The sequence below is a fragment of the Chelonus insularis genome, unplaced genomic scaffold (assembly GCF_013357705.1).
Source record: "Chelonus insularis isolate UGA/USDA-ARS -01 unplaced genomic scaffold, ASM1335770v1 scaffold_362_pilon, whole genome shotgun sequence".
NCBI classification, from domain to species: domain Eukaryota; kingdom Metazoa; phylum Arthropoda; class Insecta; order Hymenoptera; family Braconidae; genus Chelonus; species Chelonus insularis.
Genome location: NW_023276793.1, coordinates 537837 through 558444, shown reverse-complemented (window position 1 = coordinate 558444; position 20608 = coordinate 537837). Strand labels below are relative to the sequence as shown.

The following is a 20608-nucleotide window of genomic DNA, read 5'->3' as shown; positions in this document are numbered from 1 at the left end:
ATTACGATGCCCAAGGCAGAGACACGAACAGTTCACCGTTGGCTAGCCGAGAAGTCGCGAAGGAGAGAGCCAGTAGGCTCAGTCAGCCGCTTCTTTAACCACGAGTGCATTCTCATTATCAGAGCATTTTTAATAACAAGACTACTTTTTAACTGATTACTCTTAAGTTGTTTCAAAGATGAGTGTCTTGAAAACTTTTCACACAGATTCATAATATCAATACGGGATTTATCCCGAAATTTATTCATACATTACTTGAAAAGATGATGACAGTGAAGTGCACCAAGTCATTAAACTTTTAAGTTTTATTTTGCATTAATACAAATAACCTAAGTACAAAAACATCAGACTTTACGATGATTTTCGTGGCTACATCGTGTCTTATAGTTATTGTCACTCTTCTTATTACTTCAACTGCAACACCTATGCCAGGTAATAATACAATTTTAAATAAATGTTTATAATTGTTTATCTTTAATGTAAATAAACTTCATCAGATATCTATACAACAATTACACTTACATTTCTCTTTTTGATGCGTGTTTATTTATAGTTAATCGGCAAATTTATCCACTTGTTTATCTAGTATTCAATCAAACAAGATATTCATCTGATTTTATATAAGCATCAGCAAGTTGTAGATTGATTATTCAAATGTTATCTGAATAAAAATGCCGACCTTAGACCTAACATATAAGATCGTCATAAGTTTTCACGCCGGTCATATTGTCAAGCCATTTGAATTTATTACAAGTTGATATAAAAATGAGCTATCTTGCTACTGATTATTTACTTTGTTCAAGTTTTTCTTTGGCGTACATGTATTTATCATTTGTGCACAGCTAAATTGGGAATTCCTGTTAACCTTCTTTGGTGATCAAGTGTTCCTGATAACGTCATATCGGGACGGTAGATATGTAGCTTATAAGATTACTTGAAAAAATTCCTTGTCTATAGATTATTTTTGAACCCAAAAAATCTGAAAAATAATAAGAAGTAAATGTTTAGTTATAGTTGAAGGATAAATATGATCCATTTAGCATTCGTTGTATTTGATTGAATGAAGCATTGAAACATCTTTGACTGTCCTCAATCAATAAAATATTTTAATGGATATCATACATCATTCTGTACATATAATTTATATATATGAATATATATACATATATATATATATACAGATATCTTATAGGGCTTTGATAATGTTCGAGGGACAGTCAAAGTATTAAACAGCTTCGCGCGTAATTTTCAACGCCGACTCATTTGACATGACGCACGCGCATGTGGTTTTTTCAATTCTTTTTACCTATTTTAGCTCCATGAGCTTAACGACACTTTGATTAGACCATTTAGATTGACGATGATTATAATACATTAATCATATATACAACAAAACTTGGTGGACAATAAAAAAAATGTACTAAATTACATAAATAATAATGAAAATAAAAAAAATATTCTCTCTATATTTGCACATTTTTCTCGACTTTTTTTCATATTTAAAGATTAACACAGCCAAGATATTACTTGTGGTTTGCCAACATGATATTCTCTTGCCAAAACGGCGTTTTTTGACGTTCGACAATTGGAAAAATAGAGATGAAAAGGAAAAATACTGGAAATAAAAAAATGAATTAACAAAAACGAATAATGAATTCGTGACTAATCTTGAAGAAATCGATTCTAATTCATTTTACTTCACTTGCTCGAAACTACCACCTCTAAATCCACAATCGTATTCTTCATTTAATATATATGTATAAAAGCGAATCATAAAGAATAAGAAAGAAATTGAGAACTCATGAAGATCCTTACGAAGAACTTAAATGCCGCATCTCCGTTCTTCTTCCTTCCTCTTGTGATCGATTTGGTTCGCTTAATTGTCCGCTAGTATCCGTTAACGACGCCGTATTATATGTAAGTTTGGCGACAAGCCAACGTTTCTTTTATGTAGGTCGTTGGTTATTGTGCAGAGTTTGCATCAAGAGGGATATAAAAAAAAAGAAAAATACAATGCATCAACAGAAAGATTAGAAAAAAAATCAACAAATACCTATGGGACGTACTTCTTAATCCGTTTACAATGTTCTTCAACAGTTTCTAATTGGTCTCTTTAGATCATCCTTCAGCTGTAAGGAAAGAGGTCACCAATCCATGAAGGATCGTTGTCTTATATATTCTTTGTATTCCCGTATTCTTATTCTTGTTCCTTTTTTTTTCATGTTCACTCTCTTGTTTCCATCAAGTATGTGACCACAAAGATTTTGCTACTAACTTTTCAAGCAGTACTTGACCAATCTTCTTTTTATTCTAATATGCTCCCTTATTTTTTCACCTCTTTACTCCTTTATCTTGGACACTCGTCAGCTCTTCTTTTTCCTCATCTTCTTGCTCCTTTTGCACATCATTTACAGACTGTTTTATTCTTCATATTACAACGCATTTTTACACATAGCCGTGTATTTTTAACATCATGAAACCTTGAAAAATAAATAAAATAATCTACTGTCAATATTTAATAAGTGTAATTAAAAATTATCTTTCCATAGTTAGGTGGAATACCTTGATGATGTGGCATATTAATTTAGGTGTTTCCAAATTCCTGATACACGTGATAAAACATCATGAGTCCATTTTTTAACATTCTTTTGAAACAATAGATAATTCTACTAACTAAAATTGTTCTTTAAAGATTCTTTTATTAGTATCAAATAATAGATAAAAATAACTATTTAAACTGTATTGATGTAACAACTGATAAGTTCTAAAAGTTCTAGAAAAAACTGAAGGGTTTTTGATAATCATGCTCTTGAAGATAAATGTGTTTTTTTGCAAAATTCAAAACTATTATCGATTTAGATATATATTTATTACTAAAATTAATTTATGTCATTTAAATTTGATGAATTTTTTTTTAAATGTCATCATTTCAATTTCACTAATAGTATTAAAATTAATTGAAAGACAGATTGTGCACAATAACTAATTATAAAAGTCGTCAGTATAGTTAAATTCACACAAAAACTATTTTTATTATATCATAACTCGAAACAACTACCTTTTTCCAATAATTTTAATCAATCATCACTTTAATACAGAAGTATTTTATTTTTGGTCGGGTATATTAAAACAAAACATCAGTCAATTAAGAAAAAATATATAAGTTTAATTTAATCATAGCTTGAATTATCAGCAATGTATATCTTTTTAAACCAACATTCAGAATATATTTAAAATTATATACATCAATTTAATAATTCCTACACGTCAACGCTTTATTCTTATCACGAAAAACATATTCTCAATCTCTACGATGTATTAAATGGAAGCAAAAATCAACTATTTATGGGAAAAATTATTTATTTGTGTTTAAAAAACTATAATTGAAATTTTATAAGAAATTTTTTTTAAAATTAACTTAATTTATGTTCTCAATTAATTTCTATTTAATATTTAATTCATAATGTATAAAATAAATTAAGAAAAATATGTTTCATTTAGTAGAAGTATTTAGTTGATGAAAAAAAAAACAAGTAAAAAGAAGGTATATTCACTTTGGCATCTTGCCTAGAACAATACAATATTATTAAGAATATATTGTAACAATATTGGAAACAATACCATATAGAGAAAATTGCTAGGTCAGTTTGCTGATGTAAACAATGTCTATGATTCTTACAAGAATATATGTAAGTAGGTCTATTAATTGGCAATGAAAATACGAAGTACAATGAATAATAAAATGAGCACATACGAGGAAGTCCACAGTAATTCTTAGATCATTTCATCACTCATTTATGAACTTTGAGAAGTTATTAAATAATATTTTACTTATTATTTTATATTTTTCATCAATTTATATTCTACAAATAATCAAAAAAATACTTTATACTTTTAACATCAAATAAGTTTTATATCATTTTCGTAGGTGTGTGTAATTTTCTCTTCTTATGTCAACCAAATTTCCTATGTTTTATGCTCATTACATTTAACCTTCTCATATGATGAATCAGGTAGATCAAATAAATCCAATAAGCTGTTCACCCGATTGAATGTATTTGCAAAATTGGTGAGACTAAAATTCTGGACAGTTTCATCATCAATTTTACATCATCTGATGAAAAATCCATAAAATTTATATAAATGATCGTAAGTGTGTGATTCATATACTTATGTATAAGTAGAAGGATAGTTACATTTGCCTTGACACTTTCGTCATCATCATTCCCACTAGTCGATTCTCACTTGGTGTGATATCCAAATTATTAACATAAATGAACATTAGTAGTCTCTGCAGCAATCATCATGTCGCGTCAGATTTTTTTGCGTCGCAAAATCGTTGTATCTTCTTCTTGAGATCCTTGTAATTAATAAAAAAATATTTTCTTCCATCTAATTAGTTATTCTTTTTTAAAAACAAATATTATTTATTTCTTACACTATTTTATTCCAGCGTTGGAAAAGACAATTTCAAAACTAAAAATAAAAAAATTAAATTATGATTCTATTTTGGAGTTGAAAAATATTTTATTAAAACCGATATTAGTAAATAAGAAAATATGAAAAATATTTTTGTAATGAACAATGAGAATTATTACTTAAAATATGGTGAAAATGTAAATATGAAAAAGATTAGCTGAAATATTAGCACATCCGTTATCTTTTCTTTTTCCCTTCATTGTCGTCGATTCGATTGCGCTAACTTGACTACGTGACTTGTAGCTACTACACACGTGCCATGTAGTGCTTAGTAAGGTAATCGGTAGAGAACACGATTACGTAATACAGACTAAGTAGGTATTTCTCGTTCTTTCTCCCTAAAACAGGTCAAGATCGATAATTAACAATTTCTTAATATATATTTTTGTATTATTAACGCCAATTTTTAAAATAATTTTATTTTTAACTCTACTTGATCCTATGGATTAAGTTATCATGTAATTATATTTTATAATCAATATCTCATTGAGCATGACGAATAAGCTTTCTAAAATCACATAAAACGTCAATTAAAATAAAACTACGTGACTTAGTCTAACATTCTACGAAACTTGATGTCCATCAATGATTCATGAAAAAATTTAAAGAAAAAATAAATAATCAATTATTGTCATATTATTCTACGAATTTGTTGGAAATTACTGTTTACATTAAACATAATCTAAGTGATAAATTGATCAAAAAACATGACTAAGGAATAATAAATTATATTACATGATCGAACAATCGAGAATATAAACGAAAATTTCTTCTTTTTGTCACAGTTTAATTTAATTTTTTATTATCATTTCAGAAAGTAAAGTAGCAAACAAAAGAGATGATCTTGTTGAAAAAGAACCACGTAAAGTTGGCGTAGAGTTTGAGTCAGCACTTGAAGAATTAGACGTAGGCAATAACAATGGAAGTAAAGACGATGATAACGATTTAGGTAAGTAACTATGATCAAATCATCTTTTTTCCTTAATTGCAGAATACAATATGAGTAAATGACTGCTTTGATGATAGATTTCATCATGATATTTATATTTAAAATTAAATACCCTGAAAAAATGATACAAAACAAGATCAAATCAGAACGCTGTCGTTCAGATCTTGGATAGTTGTTCAACGTGACCGGCTTGTATATCCACCAGGTCCCGATTGCAAAAACTGGTTTGAAGTATATAATTGGCCGAGACCAGCCATTTCGACTATTTTTAAACTTTGCTCACCAACCAGAAAGCAAATAAATTTTCTACACACGTATTATTTTTGAATAAATACCATTACTACCTCTTCTCTACTATCAGTATTTTTTTTTATCACACAAAAACCTGTTCCTACTTCTTTTTCAAGTGTTTTTCTATCCAATCAGTTGCTTTTCTTACACATGATCCGAGGTCAGGGCTTTTTTTTTATATCTACGCAAAAAGACAGAAAAACTACGCAATGAATGTATACCTTTGTTCAAGTAATCAGCAATATTAATAATAAATTTTAATGTTTGTTTCAGAAGACATAGAAAAACATAGTCCACTAGACCCATGGTCGATAGTTTGGTATATTGGATCGTTTGGTGGTTTAGTAGCCTTCTTCCTCATTGTTAGTTGTTCCGAATGGTGTTGTCGTCGCAGTGCTCGACCTTTAAACACTCCCTACGGAACACAACGTCATGGTGAAACAGTTAATTCTAGTCGTGGAGTCACGGAGACACCACCACCACCTTACCATTTATTTGCACCACCTCCCTATGACTCTGTTAACTACGGTGACCTAATAGACAAGACGTCTGGTGAAAAGATGAATATTTATGTTATCTCAGTTCCACTTCAAGGTACAGCACAACCAACACTAGCGTAAGATACTCTAAAACGGTGCTTGGACCAAGTCAAAATGGATGAACCTCTAAAGACCATGAAGCTTTGATTGTCAGGGCTATTTGGAAAGCTGTCACGCTTCGTACGTGATACAATTATTCCGTTTTGGTCAATCAACAATGACTTCTGGCTTTTCTATCAAATAAATATATATATCTATATATACGATTCGTCTGATAGTGTTTTTATATGACTGTAACGCACTCTCCATCGTCAATTGAGTAACAGAATTGTTAAACCAACTTGTTATGTTAATGAACAATGTAGATAAAATAATAACTGTACTTATATGTAAAGTGATAAGATAACAACAACAAAAGTATTGCACTGTCAAAAATCGTTCTTCTAAGCCAAGTCATGAGAGTGTAGTAAAAAAACCAAAGATGTACGACCCCTCATTTGGCCTCAATCTGGGCTTTACAAACATCTTCAATTGTGCCCAATTATAAAGATTACTTGACTGCCATGGAAACTGCTAAAAAATATATACATAAGAAACCAATTGAATAGTAATATTTTAAATGGAATTAAGAGGCATGAATGATGTGATATTACCAATTGCATATGTTTTGAGAGAATGTACTTTTAAAAAATGTCAATTAATTGTTCATATAATTATTATCTATTTATTTTTTATACTTTTTATAAATAAAGCCAATGAAAAGAGAATGATTCTTTAAATAATTTATTTTTAAAAAAACGTCAAATTGTTTTTACTCCTTTTTAATGATTTCCTTATTCCTCAATTACTAAAAAACATTATAATGTGATTAATTTGATAAACGAGATAACATATATGTATATAAAATATATATACATATAGGCATATATGTATATATGTATAATTAGGTGAAAAATTTGTAATGGTGATAGTGAACAAAGTACACAGTATATAACAAAGTTTTATACACACAGAAAAATTCCAAAATGAACATATAAAACAATTATTAATATTTTTATTTTTACGCAAATGTTTACGATTAACTTACAATAAAATGGACAATATATCAAATCGATGCCATTCAAAATTTTACGTAAAACATTCAATTTAAACAACCACAACATAACCTAAATTATTAATTCTAACCTAAAAATGGAGTATTTAGGTGAAATTTTAGCTCTTGGTATTGATAGTATTATTTTAGGAATCTGTTTAAAACAATATTTCCATTGTCAGTATGCAATAAAAGCTGTTAAGGTGAGAGTATTTATGATAAACTATCCTAGAATCTTATTAAATATCAGGAAACATTTTAGAGCACAGAACTTCATGAAGTTGGTACTAACTTAAATGACATTGTTCGAGCTAGTCCTAATGGTATAATAAACTATGTAGCTATCAAAGGAACTGTTAAATCTCTTGGTAAACCACTTTGTGGTGTAAATAATTCTTCAATTACTGGTGTCATTCAACGTTTGACTGTCAGAGAACATGTGGTAGCCAGAACAACTGCTGGATTTTGGTAAAGTATTGATGAAGTTAAAAATAAGTATCTAATAAAGAAATATTTTATCATGTATTTATAGATTTTAATATCTAGGTCAGATCAAGAGAGGACGATACATGAAGTTTACAATACAGTGCCTTTTGCCTTGCAAAATGGACCTCACAAGGTGGAAGTAATTGATGCATTGTCTGCAGAAATACTTGACATGGATATTATATCCGATGAGTTCAAGCCTAGTGCTCCGTCTATTGCTGATCATATATGGGGCTTTTTCACAGGTATAAAAATAATAAAAATTTCACGAAAACTAATTAAAGAAATCTGACAATAATCTTATCAATTTTTTTAAGGCATTCGACAGAGAGGTTTACAATCTACTGAGGAAATGCTACGAGAAGGTGTAAAATTAACAGGAATTGGACAATTATCACAATCTACTGATAAATCAAATTATCTTACCCTTCAATCACCAATGAATGGAGCTCCATTTTATCTTACTACAATGTCTGTTAGTACATTGTTAAGAAAATTAGATGAAAAACAAAGGATGTATAAATGGTTATGCATAGTATTCGGTATCATTGGTTTAGCTATAGGCGGACTTGTTACTCGACGTTATTGGAAAGACCGAGAAGAAGAAAAATTAATGCAAGAAATTAGACAAAGCCAAGAAGGATCGAGGAGAGAACGAAGACAAAGAGTGAGAGATAATGAACTTCGGGATGATCAATTATGTGTAGTGTGCAAAGTAAACCCACGAGAAATTATTCTTCTTCCATGTGGACATGTCTGTCTTTGTGAAGACTGCGCTGACAATATTGGACAATATTGCCCAGGTTGTCGTGGTATTATCGAACAAAAAGCTCCTGCTTATATAATTTAATAAATTTAAAAAGTGAGTTGTTGCAATTGCATCATGAACATTAGATGGCTTTGACATAAAAATATATTATATTTATACAAAATAAAAATATATATTATTTAAATATTATTTTAATTAATACTAAATTTCTACTAATTTAGACTTTTCTGGGAGATATTCCGAAGTAACTAGTTGCAATGCTTTTTGCGATTTACCAATTCCTAACTTGGGTAAACCACGATTAAGACCTTCAAGCAAAACACAAGCTTTACAAACTTCTTGACTTGAAACAAAACCACATCGACTGCAATTTCTTCTCGTCGGTGTCTTAACTGATTCTTTAACTTGAAATCTTTCACCTGAGTGGATAATGTCAATGACAGAAGACGGTCGTACCTTCTCAAGATCCTTTAAAAATGTCCTCGCATGCCCTCGGTAAGCATTGGGTGCAAAAATACACTCCGTTGAAAAATAAACCAATTTTTTGAAATAAGCATACATCACTATCTCTTTTTCATATGTGTACTTGAGTGGTTTGCATCGCATTATCGTGTCTTGCCCTGACTAATGAACAAAAAATGCAATTAATCTTAAATTTAATTAAAATAGTAATTAATTAATTTCTAGCTTATCTTACCGTAATGATAGATGTACATCTCTGTAACCTTGCTATATCTCCTCGAAGAATATTCATCAACACCGTCTCTGCAATATCATCAGCGTTATGACCTGTAGCGATGCAATCAACACCAAGAAGAGCTGCTCCTCTATCTAAAGCCTGTCGTCGAAATACTCCACAAAATGTACAATTATTTTTACGGCCGATTTGTTTAACAATCTCATCCATAGTCCATCCATACAAATCTTTATAAGAAAGAATTTTCAAAGGCATCTCATAATCATCTCGATTTTGTTGTACAGTTTTTAAGCTGTCATCTCTGTACCCTATAAATATTAGAAATAGATTTAAATTTAATTTGAATGATCTTAATACGGTAGTAACAATGTTTAATAAGAGAATGTCACTATTACCAGTAATCCCTTCATCAATTGAAAGAAGAAATAAATCAAGTCCATAATTATATCTCTCATTCAGTGTTTTTAATACATAAGCTAAAACTGTGGAGTCTTTTCCACCAGATGCTCCGATTGCTATTTTATATCCAGGTTTAAATAATTTACCATTTACTATTGTGTAATGAATTTCTGTTTCGAATGCATGAAAAAAACATTCTTTGCACAGGGCATCACCTGTTTTTGGTCTCTGACAATTCAATTTATAGGTTAGAATCATTGTAATTATTAAGTTGAATAAATTATAAACTATATTCTATTATAATTACTTACTTTAAGAATTGCATTATTTCCACACTCAGTTGAACATTTAATAGTCATATTAATTTATTGTCCAGTGTTATTTTTAATTATCTTGATAGATAAAATTTCAATGTTTATACAATTTTTAATAATGTTTTTTCCGAACAAATGTTGACCACATGTGAGATGTACCATATAATAAATATTATTGTGATTGGTTAATATATAAAACGAATAACCAATAGTGTTGAAGAATAATCACATGATGATGATAAAGCGAAAAGCGCGTAAATTTAAACCGCAAAATTTAAAATTATTTTGACCACAAAAAATAGTCATGATCTTATCTATTTTCTGATTAAGTATTTTTCCGTAAAGGTTATATCTTCGACATTTGATCCTTAAGTAAATCCGTTAAGATACATAATCTTATTACCCCCCAGAGAGCAAAAAAGTGATAAGACAAATATTTCGTTATCACATTCAAGTTTTTTGATAAGCCTAAATTCATGCTTTTCATACCCAAATTATAATGTTAGATAACGAAATATCGATATTATTAATAAAATACATAACTCACTACCAGTAAGATTTTTGTATGACAAATATTGTATTTTGCAAGAGCACATGAGTAGAGACGTAAAGAGTGGAATAGTGACCGATTACCACTGAGTGATTGCTGGCTATTTCCTTTTCTAAGCTGATTGGAACAGACACTTGAAAAAGAATCATGTTGGCTTTTGGAGTTAAGCTAGATACGACGGAATGAGAGAGTTGAAGAGTTTCATACTAGAGTGGGAGTAACTACCATGTGCCCCTTCCACATAACGTGGATCCAAAGAGTGTACAAGATTATTACTTCGAATGTCTTAATACATTTTACTCGTCAGTTGAAAAACGATAATTCTCTCATATCAACACTGTCAGAATCATTATTAAATCAACCGAATACAAAAATGAGTCTCCAGGATGTGATAAAGGCATGGAAAAATGCCGATGCTGTTTCTTTTGATGTTGACTCAACTGTTATTCGTGATGAAGGTATCGATGAACTTGCAAAGTTCTGTGGTAAAGGAGATCAAGTTATGGATCTGTGAGTAAAAAGAAATACACCATAATTGTTTAAAATTTATTTAAAGAAAAAAATTATTTTTTAATCCTTAAAATTTATTAAATCATTTCATTTACATTTTTTCATAAGATCAATTATTTATATAATTTAACAGTCATTATTTGACACATTGTTTATTTGACACACTCACATTATGTAAATTATTTATATGTATTTCATACATTTAATTAATTTATTATACATTCAATTACAATGTACTTGAAAACACCTTGACTCAATATTTTAATTTTATCGTGTCATCAATATAATCTAAATAATCTTGTAATCAGCTATGATAATTTGGTAACATTGGAATTTTTTAATTATTTAAGAGGAAAGGATATATATTTCAATAATAATTAAAGATATCATATCATTTTCCTCTTGAATAATTTTAACGATAAACTTAATTTACGTTTTTTTTCAGAACAAGGAAAGCGATGCAGGGTAACATGACTTTCCAACAATCATTAACAGTCAGGCTTAATATTATTCAACCAAGTCTACAACAAATTAAAGAATTTATTCAAACACATCCACCAAGACTTACACCAGGAATAAAGTAATGCTGTACATAATGATTACAATTAATTACAATTAATTACAGCACACAGTTCAATTTTAATAGTCAATAATCTTTTTTCAGAGAATTGGTTGATGAGTTACATGAAAGAAATAAAAAAGTTTTTCTTGTATCTGGTGGATTTCGTTGTTTGATATCTCCAGTTGCTGGACAATTAAACATTGCTCAGGATAATATTTGTGCAAATCGATTGAAATTCTATTTTAATGGTAAATCTTCAAGTTTAATTAGATCTGGAATGAAAAATTGGTTAATTCAAATTAAAAATAGGTGACTTTGCTGGGTTTGATGAGAACGAGCCAACATCAAGAAGTGGAGGCAAAGCTGAAGTAATCAGAAGGTTAAAGGAAAAATTTGATTTTAAAACAATCGTTCACGTGGGAGATGGAGCGACAGATCTTGAAGCTAGTCCACCAGCTGACGCGTTCATTGGTAAACTAGTTTTAGCTATTAATTTGCTAGTTAAATCATCAATTATATATAACCTAGTTATCTAACAAACAGGATTTGGTGGAAACGTCGTTAGAGAAAGTGTGAAAAATGGATCTCTCTGGTTTGTAAAAAACTTCCAGGAACTTCAAGATGCTTTAAACTAGTAAGAGAATCATTAATTAGAAATGATATTATGTTTAGTGACTATTTTAAACTTATTTTTTACTTAGCGAAATGGATCAAAGTATCATATAAAAAATTTTGTAAAACTAATAAGAATAAATTCAAGATCAGTAACAAGTAAACAATTAAGTAAAGTAGATAACATTTCATCTCGATGTCATCAATAAAGTTTAAGGATATATATATATATACATATGAATCTTCATAATTTCTCTTGAATAAATTCGAAAATATAAGTTTAAAAAAATTAATAAAATTTAGGAACAAATTTACTTACATTCGACTTCTTATTTTTCAATTATAGCTGCTTGAGACTCTGTTTTTGATGATATCCATTCCTTTATCCTTTTCCGAAGATCTTCATCTGATTTTATCATGTCCATAGTCAATGGAGATCTATTAAATGGATCCGTTTGATCACTTAGCAAATGTCTATAAAAAAATATTGATAATTGATATTTTTTAAATTAATTAAAATAAAAAAATTATATTAATCAATATATTATTTATTTACCTGGCTATTGTTTGACGATCTACTATTACTTTCGAAGCAGGTAAAATAACCGGATCGGTCATGAGAGTTGACATAATAGGATCTAAAAATTCATCAGGAACATTTGAAAGAATTTCATCCTCTTCTTTCTTTATACTTGCTGCTTTAGCAACTTCTTTAGCTAGATTTTCAAGATCTTCTAAAATATCAATACCCCCAATACGTACGAGAACATTGTTAGCCAGTTGAAAAAGATTAGGTTTATAAGATCTTCCATCTTGTGATACAGCAAGAATAAAATTTTTATTCCGACCGAGGTTGATATATATTTCACAAATGTTCAGAACTAATTGCGCTGGATTAAATTCATATTTTTTCTGATCTTTTACTTTGAGATTACGTTGATTAGGTCCTACCAATTGTAATAATAGATAATTAAGCATTGAAGCAATACGATCAACCATTGTTGAATGACAGAAGATGGATTTAATTTCCGAAGTCAACATTTTTAAAGCTGATATTGTCTCGCGTCCAAGAATGTTGTCAAATCTAGCAATCATACCAATATGTAGAAGTTGAGCCATTTGTTGTTCAGATTCTCTAGCTGGTGATCTATTCCATTCTCGGTTATCGAGTGCCTGTAGCATTTGTTTTAATTGCGCCATGTTAGAGAGTGCTTCGTCAAGCAAGAAAATTGCATCATTCATAAGAAGATTGATAAATCGTAAAAAAATAGGAGGCTGAACAGCTTCTATATTTTCTTCAGCTTCTTGAGCAAGACATTGAAAAATTTTTCTATACTCATCAATTTTCCATAAATATTTCATTACTTCATACATAGGCAAACGATAATTAAATTTTTGTTCAAATTGTACATTTTGACCAGTCATTTCTAAACTTACAAATACTTGTAATAAATTTGGTATAATAAATTGACGATGAGGATGAGTAAGAAACAATTGTTCTCTACGGAATGTTCCGAGTGTTGCTTGATTACGATTATTAGTCTCTTCAGTATCAGGTAAAAATGACTCAAGCTCCTCAGCTAAATGAGCTCGAAGATGAGGATTAAATAATCTCTTCGGTGATTCCATCAAAGCGATTATTTCCGTTAATAAAGAGTTGAAAAAATTTGAATTTTGTATTTCAAATGTATTTGGATCGAGTCGTCGCAAAAAACATATGAAATCTATTGTATTTCCTACTACAAATTCTGGTATACATCGTAAAGTATGAGGAACATCTTCTGGAAGTGGAAATGTGATAGTTTTCACTTCTTCAGGATAAAAAGTTTCTTTATTATAATCTTCACAGTTGCATTTATTGACATTGACTTGTATCAACCAAAAAGCTGTTGCTGCATGAAAATTACAAAGAAGATTAAGCATTTTAGGCTCAAGTACACTTGTTCTATACGAAAAATATTTTGTGCTTATTACTTTTCTTCGCATTTCCATTAGTTCAAATATTTGCAAATTAGCCTGAGATTCCGCGAATTCATGATCTTGTCGTATTCTGTCTAATTCATGTGTCAACTTCAGGAATTTGTCAAGAACAACACGATAACCTAAATCGAGAGCCCGGTGTGTTAAATAAAAAATTTCAGTTACAAATCCAAATTCCTTAGCAACTGGTCTAGATTCTCCTTCGGGCACTGGTACTAAACAAGTTACTTTACTCATTTCTTGCATATGAATACCTCTTTTGTGACTTTCTTCTTCATCTTTCGGTTCAGCAGCACAATAAGTAGGATCAATTTTTGGAATTTTTTCATCAAAATTTGTACAAAAAGGTTTGCATAAACGTAAAAGTACATTTCCAAGATTTAACATAAAACCATCAGAAACTACTGATGACATACCTAAAGTTGATTCAGAACTCCATAATTTTCCACGAGAAGCATTAGCATGTAAACATTTTCCTAACCAGTCTAAAGTCATATGCCGAACTTCTGGTGAACATTTCAATAAAGAGTGGAAAAGTTTATGCAAAAAACGAATGTGAATATTCCATGCTTTCCAGATGTTTTCTTGCTCAGTTGAAAAATCAATGCCAAATGGCTTATTGAAAAATGGAAATGGTTCTCCTAATATACGAGGCAAACAACTCGTTGATAACATAATACCTAAAATAGTAGTTGCGTATGCAGATCCTTGTTTATGAACTGGAGTACAATCACGAAGTAATAATTTAGCAAGTGGTTCAATATTTACTATAAATAGTAAAATATCATAGTATCGCTGAGGAAAAATTAATGAATCGTTGTTCAAGATTTGCACATTCAGATTCATTAGTACTGGTAAAAAAACGAATTCAATATATTTATTAGCATCCTCTGGATATTCTTTTATGATTGATTTAATTAATTCTCCGCTGAATTGTAATAATTGTGCTATATTCTGTTCATTTGCAAAAAGTTCCATAAATTGTTCATAAATCTAGAAAAAAAACTATTCTATATAGATATTTAAATTAATATTGATTACAACTAATTCATAATAACTTACTTTCTGATCTGAAAGGTCGAGTGCAAGTATTGTTACTGTTAATTTTATGGTAACTTGTTTTAAACGATTGATAGTATCACGTAATTCGTCATCATTTGGATATTTATCAAGTCTAAGAAAACATTCAAACAAATAAAAAATAGCTTTATCTTGAAAAAAATGAGGATCACAATCTGTACTTGGTGAATTTAAAGGTGTTACAAGCTTTGTTTTTATATCTGGTAAAGTGAGTCGTTCAAAAATCGCATCTTCAATAGAATGACTTTCAACTGAGATCAACGGCTGTGACGATATTGGAGTTTTTGAGCTTAACACTAACCCAAATACATCCTCAATTATTTTATCCATTACCTTATCTTCTTTATTTTCATTAGTATCATTAAGTATATGCTTGAATTCATTTTGAACAATTTTTTTATTATCTGTAATTAGTTTATCAATCACTAATGTTTTAGGAATTTCAATTGAAATGTGGTCAACTTCATCAGATGTTGAAAATAATCCGAGAAATGGATTTTCATTAGAGTTATCGCTCATTTTTTTTTAATACATATAAACAGTTAAGACAAAAACTATATTGTTTCTGAAAACAGTGTTTTTTTAATAAGCAAGTAATGTGAATAGGTTAAATTTATTTATTTATTACCTCTGTATTTTATAATAATTTTGTGCAATCATATAAGATATTTTGATAGAAAATAACACATTGGAAATTATCTACCTTTTTGTATTTTCAATTTTTGAAATTTTTTATTGCGTACTTAATAGGAAAATACAAAGTATTTCACTTATCACTAAATGGCGTTTTAAGGATGTATGTCTAGTCAAATCCCGCAGTACGTCTAAAAAATTTTTAAATTAGTTTTTTTTTATAAAACTATGCATTCCAAAATTCTTTTTTTAAATTTTAACTAACAATTAATGAGTAATAATTTAAATTGTACTTATTTATTATAAATAAAAGTTTGTATATAACTACTGTCAGCATCGCACTCAACAGCCAATAAGGAGTTATATATATATTTATTAGCTGATTTCATTCATAGTAAAGTAGCTAACCTAACCGGTATTTTTTCTAAAAGCACTTGTTAGAAAAATTTCCAAAAATAATGAGATAAATTAAAATGAATTTCGAAATAACAATGATTTTTTATAGAAGAATGTTTTTTTCCATAGAAATGGATGAAATATAGCAAATTTTGTAATTTGCTTCCAGTTTCACATATTTTCGGTACAAATAACACGTAGTTCAATGAGACTATAAGTTCAATTATTTCATAAAATATATTAGAAACAGTATATTTTTGTAATGGAAATCAATACAGTATTGTTTGCTTTATTATATATTTTAAATTCAAGCTTTAAAAATGGAATTTATAAAAGTGCTATATATCCTTAAAATCATGATAAGCATAACATGAGTATTGTCGAACTAATTGAAGTGGTACATACCAAAAAATATATAATTGATACGGTGTACATCTGTACCTATGTATCGAGTTCGTAGTGAAGAATTCTAACATTTTATAATTTATTTCAGCGCCTCTTTTCTCATTGTAATAGTATACACTATTAAATCTCAAGTTCTGTGGGTAAAGAGATCAAGACTGATAAAGCAGACAGAGAAAACGCAATAACCTAATAACAAACTATCCGTGTAATACGCAGAATTTGTCAGTTTTCTTATAAAAAAAAGAATAATTCACGATCATGTCGTGCACCACTGATTTCATTAGATGGATACTTTCTGTCTTCAATTTTATTTTTACGGTAAGTTTATTTTTTAATAAAATATTTTTATTTAAAAAAGTTGTTTTAAAATTCACAGATGCACAATGAAGACATTTTATTTACTATGACTTATTAATCATCTGAATTTTAATTTTAGCTATGTGGTTTAGGAATCATTATTCCTGCTATATACTTTTATCAATATATCCAAGAATCACCTAAAATGTTACAATCAGAAGCATCAGCTCTCTTAATTGGCATTATAATCGTCGGGGTCGTTGTGTTTGTGATATCTTTCTTTGGATGCTGTGGTGCCATCAAAGGCAACTCCTGTATGACCCTAACTGTGAGTATTGCTTTGAAAAAAAAATAAGAAACTTTTTAATCTTATTTTTGATTTCTTATTTAGTTTGCTGGATTTCTTCTTTCTCTCTTATTAACTCAACTTATCCTGGCAATTGCTGCTTTTGTAATAACTAATGGATTTGAAAAGGAAACCTTTGATGAAATTTATGAAAAAGAATTTGAACAATATTGGACATCAAATATTAGCCATGGAATAATAGATGGAGTTCAAATTGCAGTATGTTTTTTTGTCATTAAATTCAAAAAAATTTGAGATAAAAAATGTAAAAATAGTTACTTATAAATTTTTTTTGACAGTTCTTTTGCTGTGGTATCAAACGTCCAGATGACTATACAACTTATTTTGGTACAAATGCCACTTATCCAATATCTTGTTGTGATTTAAGAAGTGAGTTCAACAATACAAGTTGTGAGAAAGGCTGGACTTTTCCAGTAGGATGCTCGGAATTACTTTTTAGATTCTTTAAACGTGGAGGAGAGACACTTGGTTATATTGTTCTTGGAATTGCTGGTGTTGAAATCATTGGTATAATTCTTGCTCTTTGTATGGTAAACTCTATACGTAATGTTCATCGCCGAACTTTTAAAGCTTGAATTCATCGAATTATCAATTTTTTCTAAATATCTTACGTAAATATTTTAAGTAAAGTAAATTAAAATTTGACTTTTATTATAATTATAATCAATACGTTGTTTCTGTTTTACGAAATGAACATTTTCTTGAAGCGCACAATTTTGATACGTTACAATATTTGTGAATCTTGGTACTTTGCATTTACAAAACTGTAAATTGAACACTATTTTCAGTGATCATATAAATGATTTTAATTTAGTACGATGAAATATACTTTTTCAATTTTCGACAAAATATCTTCCAAGTTATGAATGATTACAAACTAATTTATATAAAGCATTTAATAGTCTTTGTTACAAATATACGATTTTAATTGTAAGCATTTTAGATTTTTTGTATTATATATTGTGAATTCTATATTTTTATATTATATTATATACTTTAATAAAACTTTGTATTTGTGAAATAAACAACTTTAATCGTATACTGTAAATAAATTATTTATTATCATAATAGTTTTACAAATTTCGTTTTTTGATAAGCGATTTTGATTAGCGCCCTGAAAAAAGTGCATCAACGCGGGATATTTAAATTTAAAATAGTTAATCGTAAAAAACAATTTTATAAAAAACATTTTTGTAAACATTTTTTCTTATCTTCAAATATTTATTATAACTAAATAAATTAAATATATTATTTAATGAAACTTTATTGTAGTTCAATATTCTAATAAAAGGTTGAAGATTTTTGAAATCTATATACTGGTTTCTTCGAAATCTAACACCACCGAGATCTCAGTTTTCTTTTAGTAAATTCATCAATCGAGCGAGTATGTGATCATGCAGTTAGACATACACTTATTAACTTGTTTAGTTGGTTCAGTTAGATAGTGTAATTATTTTATCGAAATGCAATTTTTTTAAAATCAAACAATACAATTGATCTAATAAAATGAAATAAAAGTTTTTAGAGCTTTCTTTCGTGTTGCACTATCCAGTAAAATCTGTGTATATTTATAAATTACGATGACTCTCAGCTATTTTTGCTTACGCTATATTCTCTTAACTTGTTTTATTTTTCTTGGAGTAAGTTACTGTTAATTTTTATATAAAATACAATTAAAATAATTACTCTAATTCTACTTTTAAAGTTGTTATGATTCTGTTATACTTATTTTGAATGATTTTATAGATTTCTGGACTTGTTGTTTGTGCTGTGAGTGGATTTTTTATTTATCAATTTCATGGAAATGACTATCCAAAAACTCCATTCAATTATCTTGATGGTCCACCAGCAATACTTTTGGTTATGGGAATACTTGTTTTTGTTTTTTCAATTTATTTTTGGTACATAATCGATTACAAGTTTAATCGACGAAAACTTATAATGGTAAATGACTTTTATTACTTGAGGTTATCGAAGTACTTTTGTTTTATACGAAACAATTTTTAATTACATACGTTTAATGTTTTTTTTTCTACAACTCTAGTTTTCAGTTCTATTCATTATCATAGCAATCGTAAAAATTTGTTCTGCTGTGTGGGTACTTGTTATACACGAACAAATGGATAAAATGTTATCTCAAAGCTTAAAAAAGACTTTAGCAGTACAAAGAATAAAGGATGGAAGTACATTATCTAACTTCGCTCAGATAAAGGTGGCAATTTTACTGAGAAATATTTTAAATTTTTTTTATCAATGTTACAAATTTAATTTTTACTGATTAAAAATTTCAAGAAACTCCTTCACCCTCGAAGGCTAAACGCATGTTATATTTACTACACTATAATTATATATTTTTCGAATCAGATCAAATAACTTATGGTAGTATCTACAATTGACGTAGTTTATAAATAAGACAATAAATTATCGTCACTGTGAACAATTAAAAAAGTTTGTTAAATTATTGAGCGATTTAATTCATCGTTTTGTTTTTATTGTAGCTTACTTGCTGTGGATACAATGAAACTATTCCTGAGTTCGAGGAGTTGACGTCTTGGCTTTGTTGTAATTTCGAAAGATTAGACAATACAACCAAAATAATGTGTAAAAATTTTTATGGACAAGAATGCCAGCATTTAGCTCTCAATACTGAAAGATCCATACTTCATCATATTTTTTTACTGGCTCTTTGTTCAATAATTTTTCAGGTTTAAGTATATTAATTATTCATGTTATAATACATTTTTTTATAGTATATTTCATTAAATAATATTCTACGAGTAGTAATTAGAACAACAAATAAATCATCCTATATGATAAACAAAACTTGATATCATAAATTTTAATCTATAAAATGTAACCAGATATTGAACTATCAATTTTAAACATATGCTAAATTATTTTATAATCTCTGGATTAAATTATTTTCATTAAATAATTGATTCTAATTTTAGATTTTCATTACATCGAGCATATTAATTTGTGGACGACTATTAAAAAAAGGAAATGCAACAAGAATCGTGCAGTACACTTTACAAAAACCTTCAGCTCCTCCCATTGGATGTAATTAATTTGCATACTACGTAATTTAGTTTTCATATGTTATTTTGTATAATGACTTTATTGAATTAAATATAAAAGTTACGTACAGTAAATAACAATGATGACGTCTTTGAAGTGTTGAATCAACTCATGTCATTTAA

General features: G+C 28.7%; 7 protein-coding genes and 2 long non-coding RNA genes across 12 annotated transcripts; 5 read left to right on the top strand and 4 right to left on the bottom strand.

The window, feature by feature from the left end:
* The first annotated feature begins 16 nt into the window (after nucleotides 1-16).
* Nucleotides 17-7025, top strand: LOC118073670 (uncharacterized). The gene is made up of 3 exons (XM_035094326.1): nucleotides 17-432; nucleotides 5294-5428; nucleotides 5993-7025. The coding sequence occupies exons 1-3, from the start codon at nucleotides 357-359 to the stop codon at nucleotides 6337-6339; spliced, it is 558 nt and encodes a 185-aa protein (XP_034950217.1). The 5' UTR covers nucleotides 17-356; the 3' UTR covers nucleotides 6340-7025.
* Nucleotides 288-1975, bottom strand: LOC118073672 (uncharacterized). The gene is made up of 4 exons (XR_004691128.1): nucleotides 1816-1975; nucleotides 794-979; nucleotides 523-686; nucleotides 288-423 (listed from the first exon to the last, which is right to left on the bottom strand). It is a non-coding gene; the product is annotated as an uncharacterized lncRNA (long non-coding RNA).
* On the bottom strand, nucleotides 3527-6346 carry LOC118073671 (uncharacterized). Of its 2 annotated transcripts, XR_004691127.1 has the most exons (5): nucleotides 6208-6346; nucleotides 5941-6134; nucleotides 4439-4817; nucleotides 4197-4360; nucleotides 3527-4114 (listed from the first exon to the last, which is right to left on the bottom strand). It is a non-coding gene; the product is annotated as an uncharacterized lncRNA (long non-coding RNA). The 2 variants fall into 2 exon arrangements; XR_004691126.1 differs by having other exon boundaries at nucleotides 4197-4817.
* A 190-nt stretch (nucleotides 7026-7215) lies between the features above and the next one.
* Mul1 (Mitochondrial E3 ubiquitin protein ligase 1) lies at nucleotides 7216-8965 on the top strand. 2 transcript variants are annotated; one of them, XM_035094482.1, is made up of 5 exons: nucleotides 7216-7554; nucleotides 7614-7819; nucleotides 7898-8082; nucleotides 8155-8699; nucleotides 8828-8965. In XM_035094482.1, the coding sequence occupies exons 1-4, from the start codon at nucleotides 7450-7452 to the stop codon at nucleotides 8685-8687; spliced, it is 1029 nt and encodes a 342-aa protein (XP_034950373.1). In that variant the 5' UTR covers nucleotides 7216-7449; the 3' UTR covers nucleotides 8688-8699; nucleotides 8828-8965. The 2 variants fall into 2 exon arrangements, with proteins under 2 accessions (XP_034950373.1, XP_034950372.1); XM_035094481.1 differs by lacking the exon at nucleotides 8828-8965 and having other exon boundaries at nucleotides 8155-8790.
* Ctu1 (Cytosolic thiouridylase subunit 1) lies at nucleotides 8733-10739 on the bottom strand. Its single transcript, XM_035094483.1, has 5 exons — nucleotides 10650-10739; nucleotides 10014-10094; nucleotides 9699-9930; nucleotides 9304-9611; nucleotides 8733-9230 (listed from the first exon to the last, which is right to left on the bottom strand). Exons 2-5 carry the CDS (start codon nucleotides 10059-10061, stop codon nucleotides 8808-8810), a joined length of 1011 nt encoding a protein of 336 aa, XP_034950374.1. The 5' UTR covers nucleotides 10062-10094; nucleotides 10650-10739; the 3' UTR covers nucleotides 8733-8807.
* A 24-nt stretch (nucleotides 10740-10763) lies between these two features.
* Nucleotides 10764-12558, top strand: aay (phosphoserine phosphatase). Its single transcript, XM_035094484.1, has 5 exons — nucleotides 10764-11076; nucleotides 11522-11656; nucleotides 11741-11886; nucleotides 11948-12109; nucleotides 12182-12558. Exons 1-5 carry the CDS (start codon nucleotides 10793-10795, stop codon nucleotides 12271-12273), a joined length of 819 nt encoding a protein of 272 aa, XP_034950375.1. The 5' UTR covers nucleotides 10764-10792; the 3' UTR covers nucleotides 12274-12558.
* Ube4A (Ubiquitination factor E4A) lies at nucleotides 11599-16464 on the bottom strand. 2 transcript variants are annotated; one of them, XM_035094479.1, is made up of 6 exons: nucleotides 16209-16464; nucleotides 15939-16134; nucleotides 15293-15875; nucleotides 12807-15223; nucleotides 12570-12724; nucleotides 11599-11910 (listed from the first exon to the last, which is right to left on the bottom strand). In XM_035094479.1, the coding sequence occupies exons 3-5, from the start codon at nucleotides 15827-15829 to the stop codon at nucleotides 12580-12582; spliced, it is 3099 nt and encodes a 1032-aa protein (XP_034950370.1). In that variant the 5' UTR covers nucleotides 15830-15875; nucleotides 15939-16134; nucleotides 16209-16464; the 3' UTR covers nucleotides 11599-11910; nucleotides 12570-12579. The 2 variants fall into 2 exon arrangements, with proteins under 2 accessions (XP_034950370.1, XP_034950371.1); XM_035094480.1 differs by lacking the exon at nucleotides 16209-16464 and having other exon boundaries at nucleotides 15939-16141.
* A 394-nt stretch (nucleotides 16465-16858) lies between these two features.
* On the top strand, nucleotides 16859-18296 carry LOC118073772 (CD63 antigen-like). Its single transcript, XM_035094485.1, has 4 exons — nucleotides 16859-17062; nucleotides 17181-17369; nucleotides 17433-17606; nucleotides 17687-18296. The coding sequence occupies exons 1-4, from the start codon at nucleotides 17003-17005 to the stop codon at nucleotides 17981-17983; spliced, it is 720 nt and encodes a 239-aa protein (XP_034950376.1). The 5' UTR covers nucleotides 16859-17002; the 3' UTR covers nucleotides 17984-18296.
* A 514-nt stretch (nucleotides 18297-18810) lies between these two features.
* On the top strand, nucleotides 18811-20560 carry LOC118073666 (uncharacterized). The gene is made up of 6 exons (XM_035094320.1): nucleotides 18811-18854; nucleotides 18927-19048; nucleotides 19155-19352; nucleotides 19453-19620; nucleotides 19907-20113; nucleotides 20360-20560. The coding sequence occupies exons 2-6, from the start codon at nucleotides 18989-18991 to the stop codon at nucleotides 20474-20476; spliced, it is 750 nt and encodes a 249-aa protein (XP_034950211.1). The 5' UTR covers nucleotides 18811-18854; nucleotides 18927-18988; the 3' UTR covers nucleotides 20477-20560.
* Nucleotides 20561-20608: the final 48 nt, after the last annotated feature.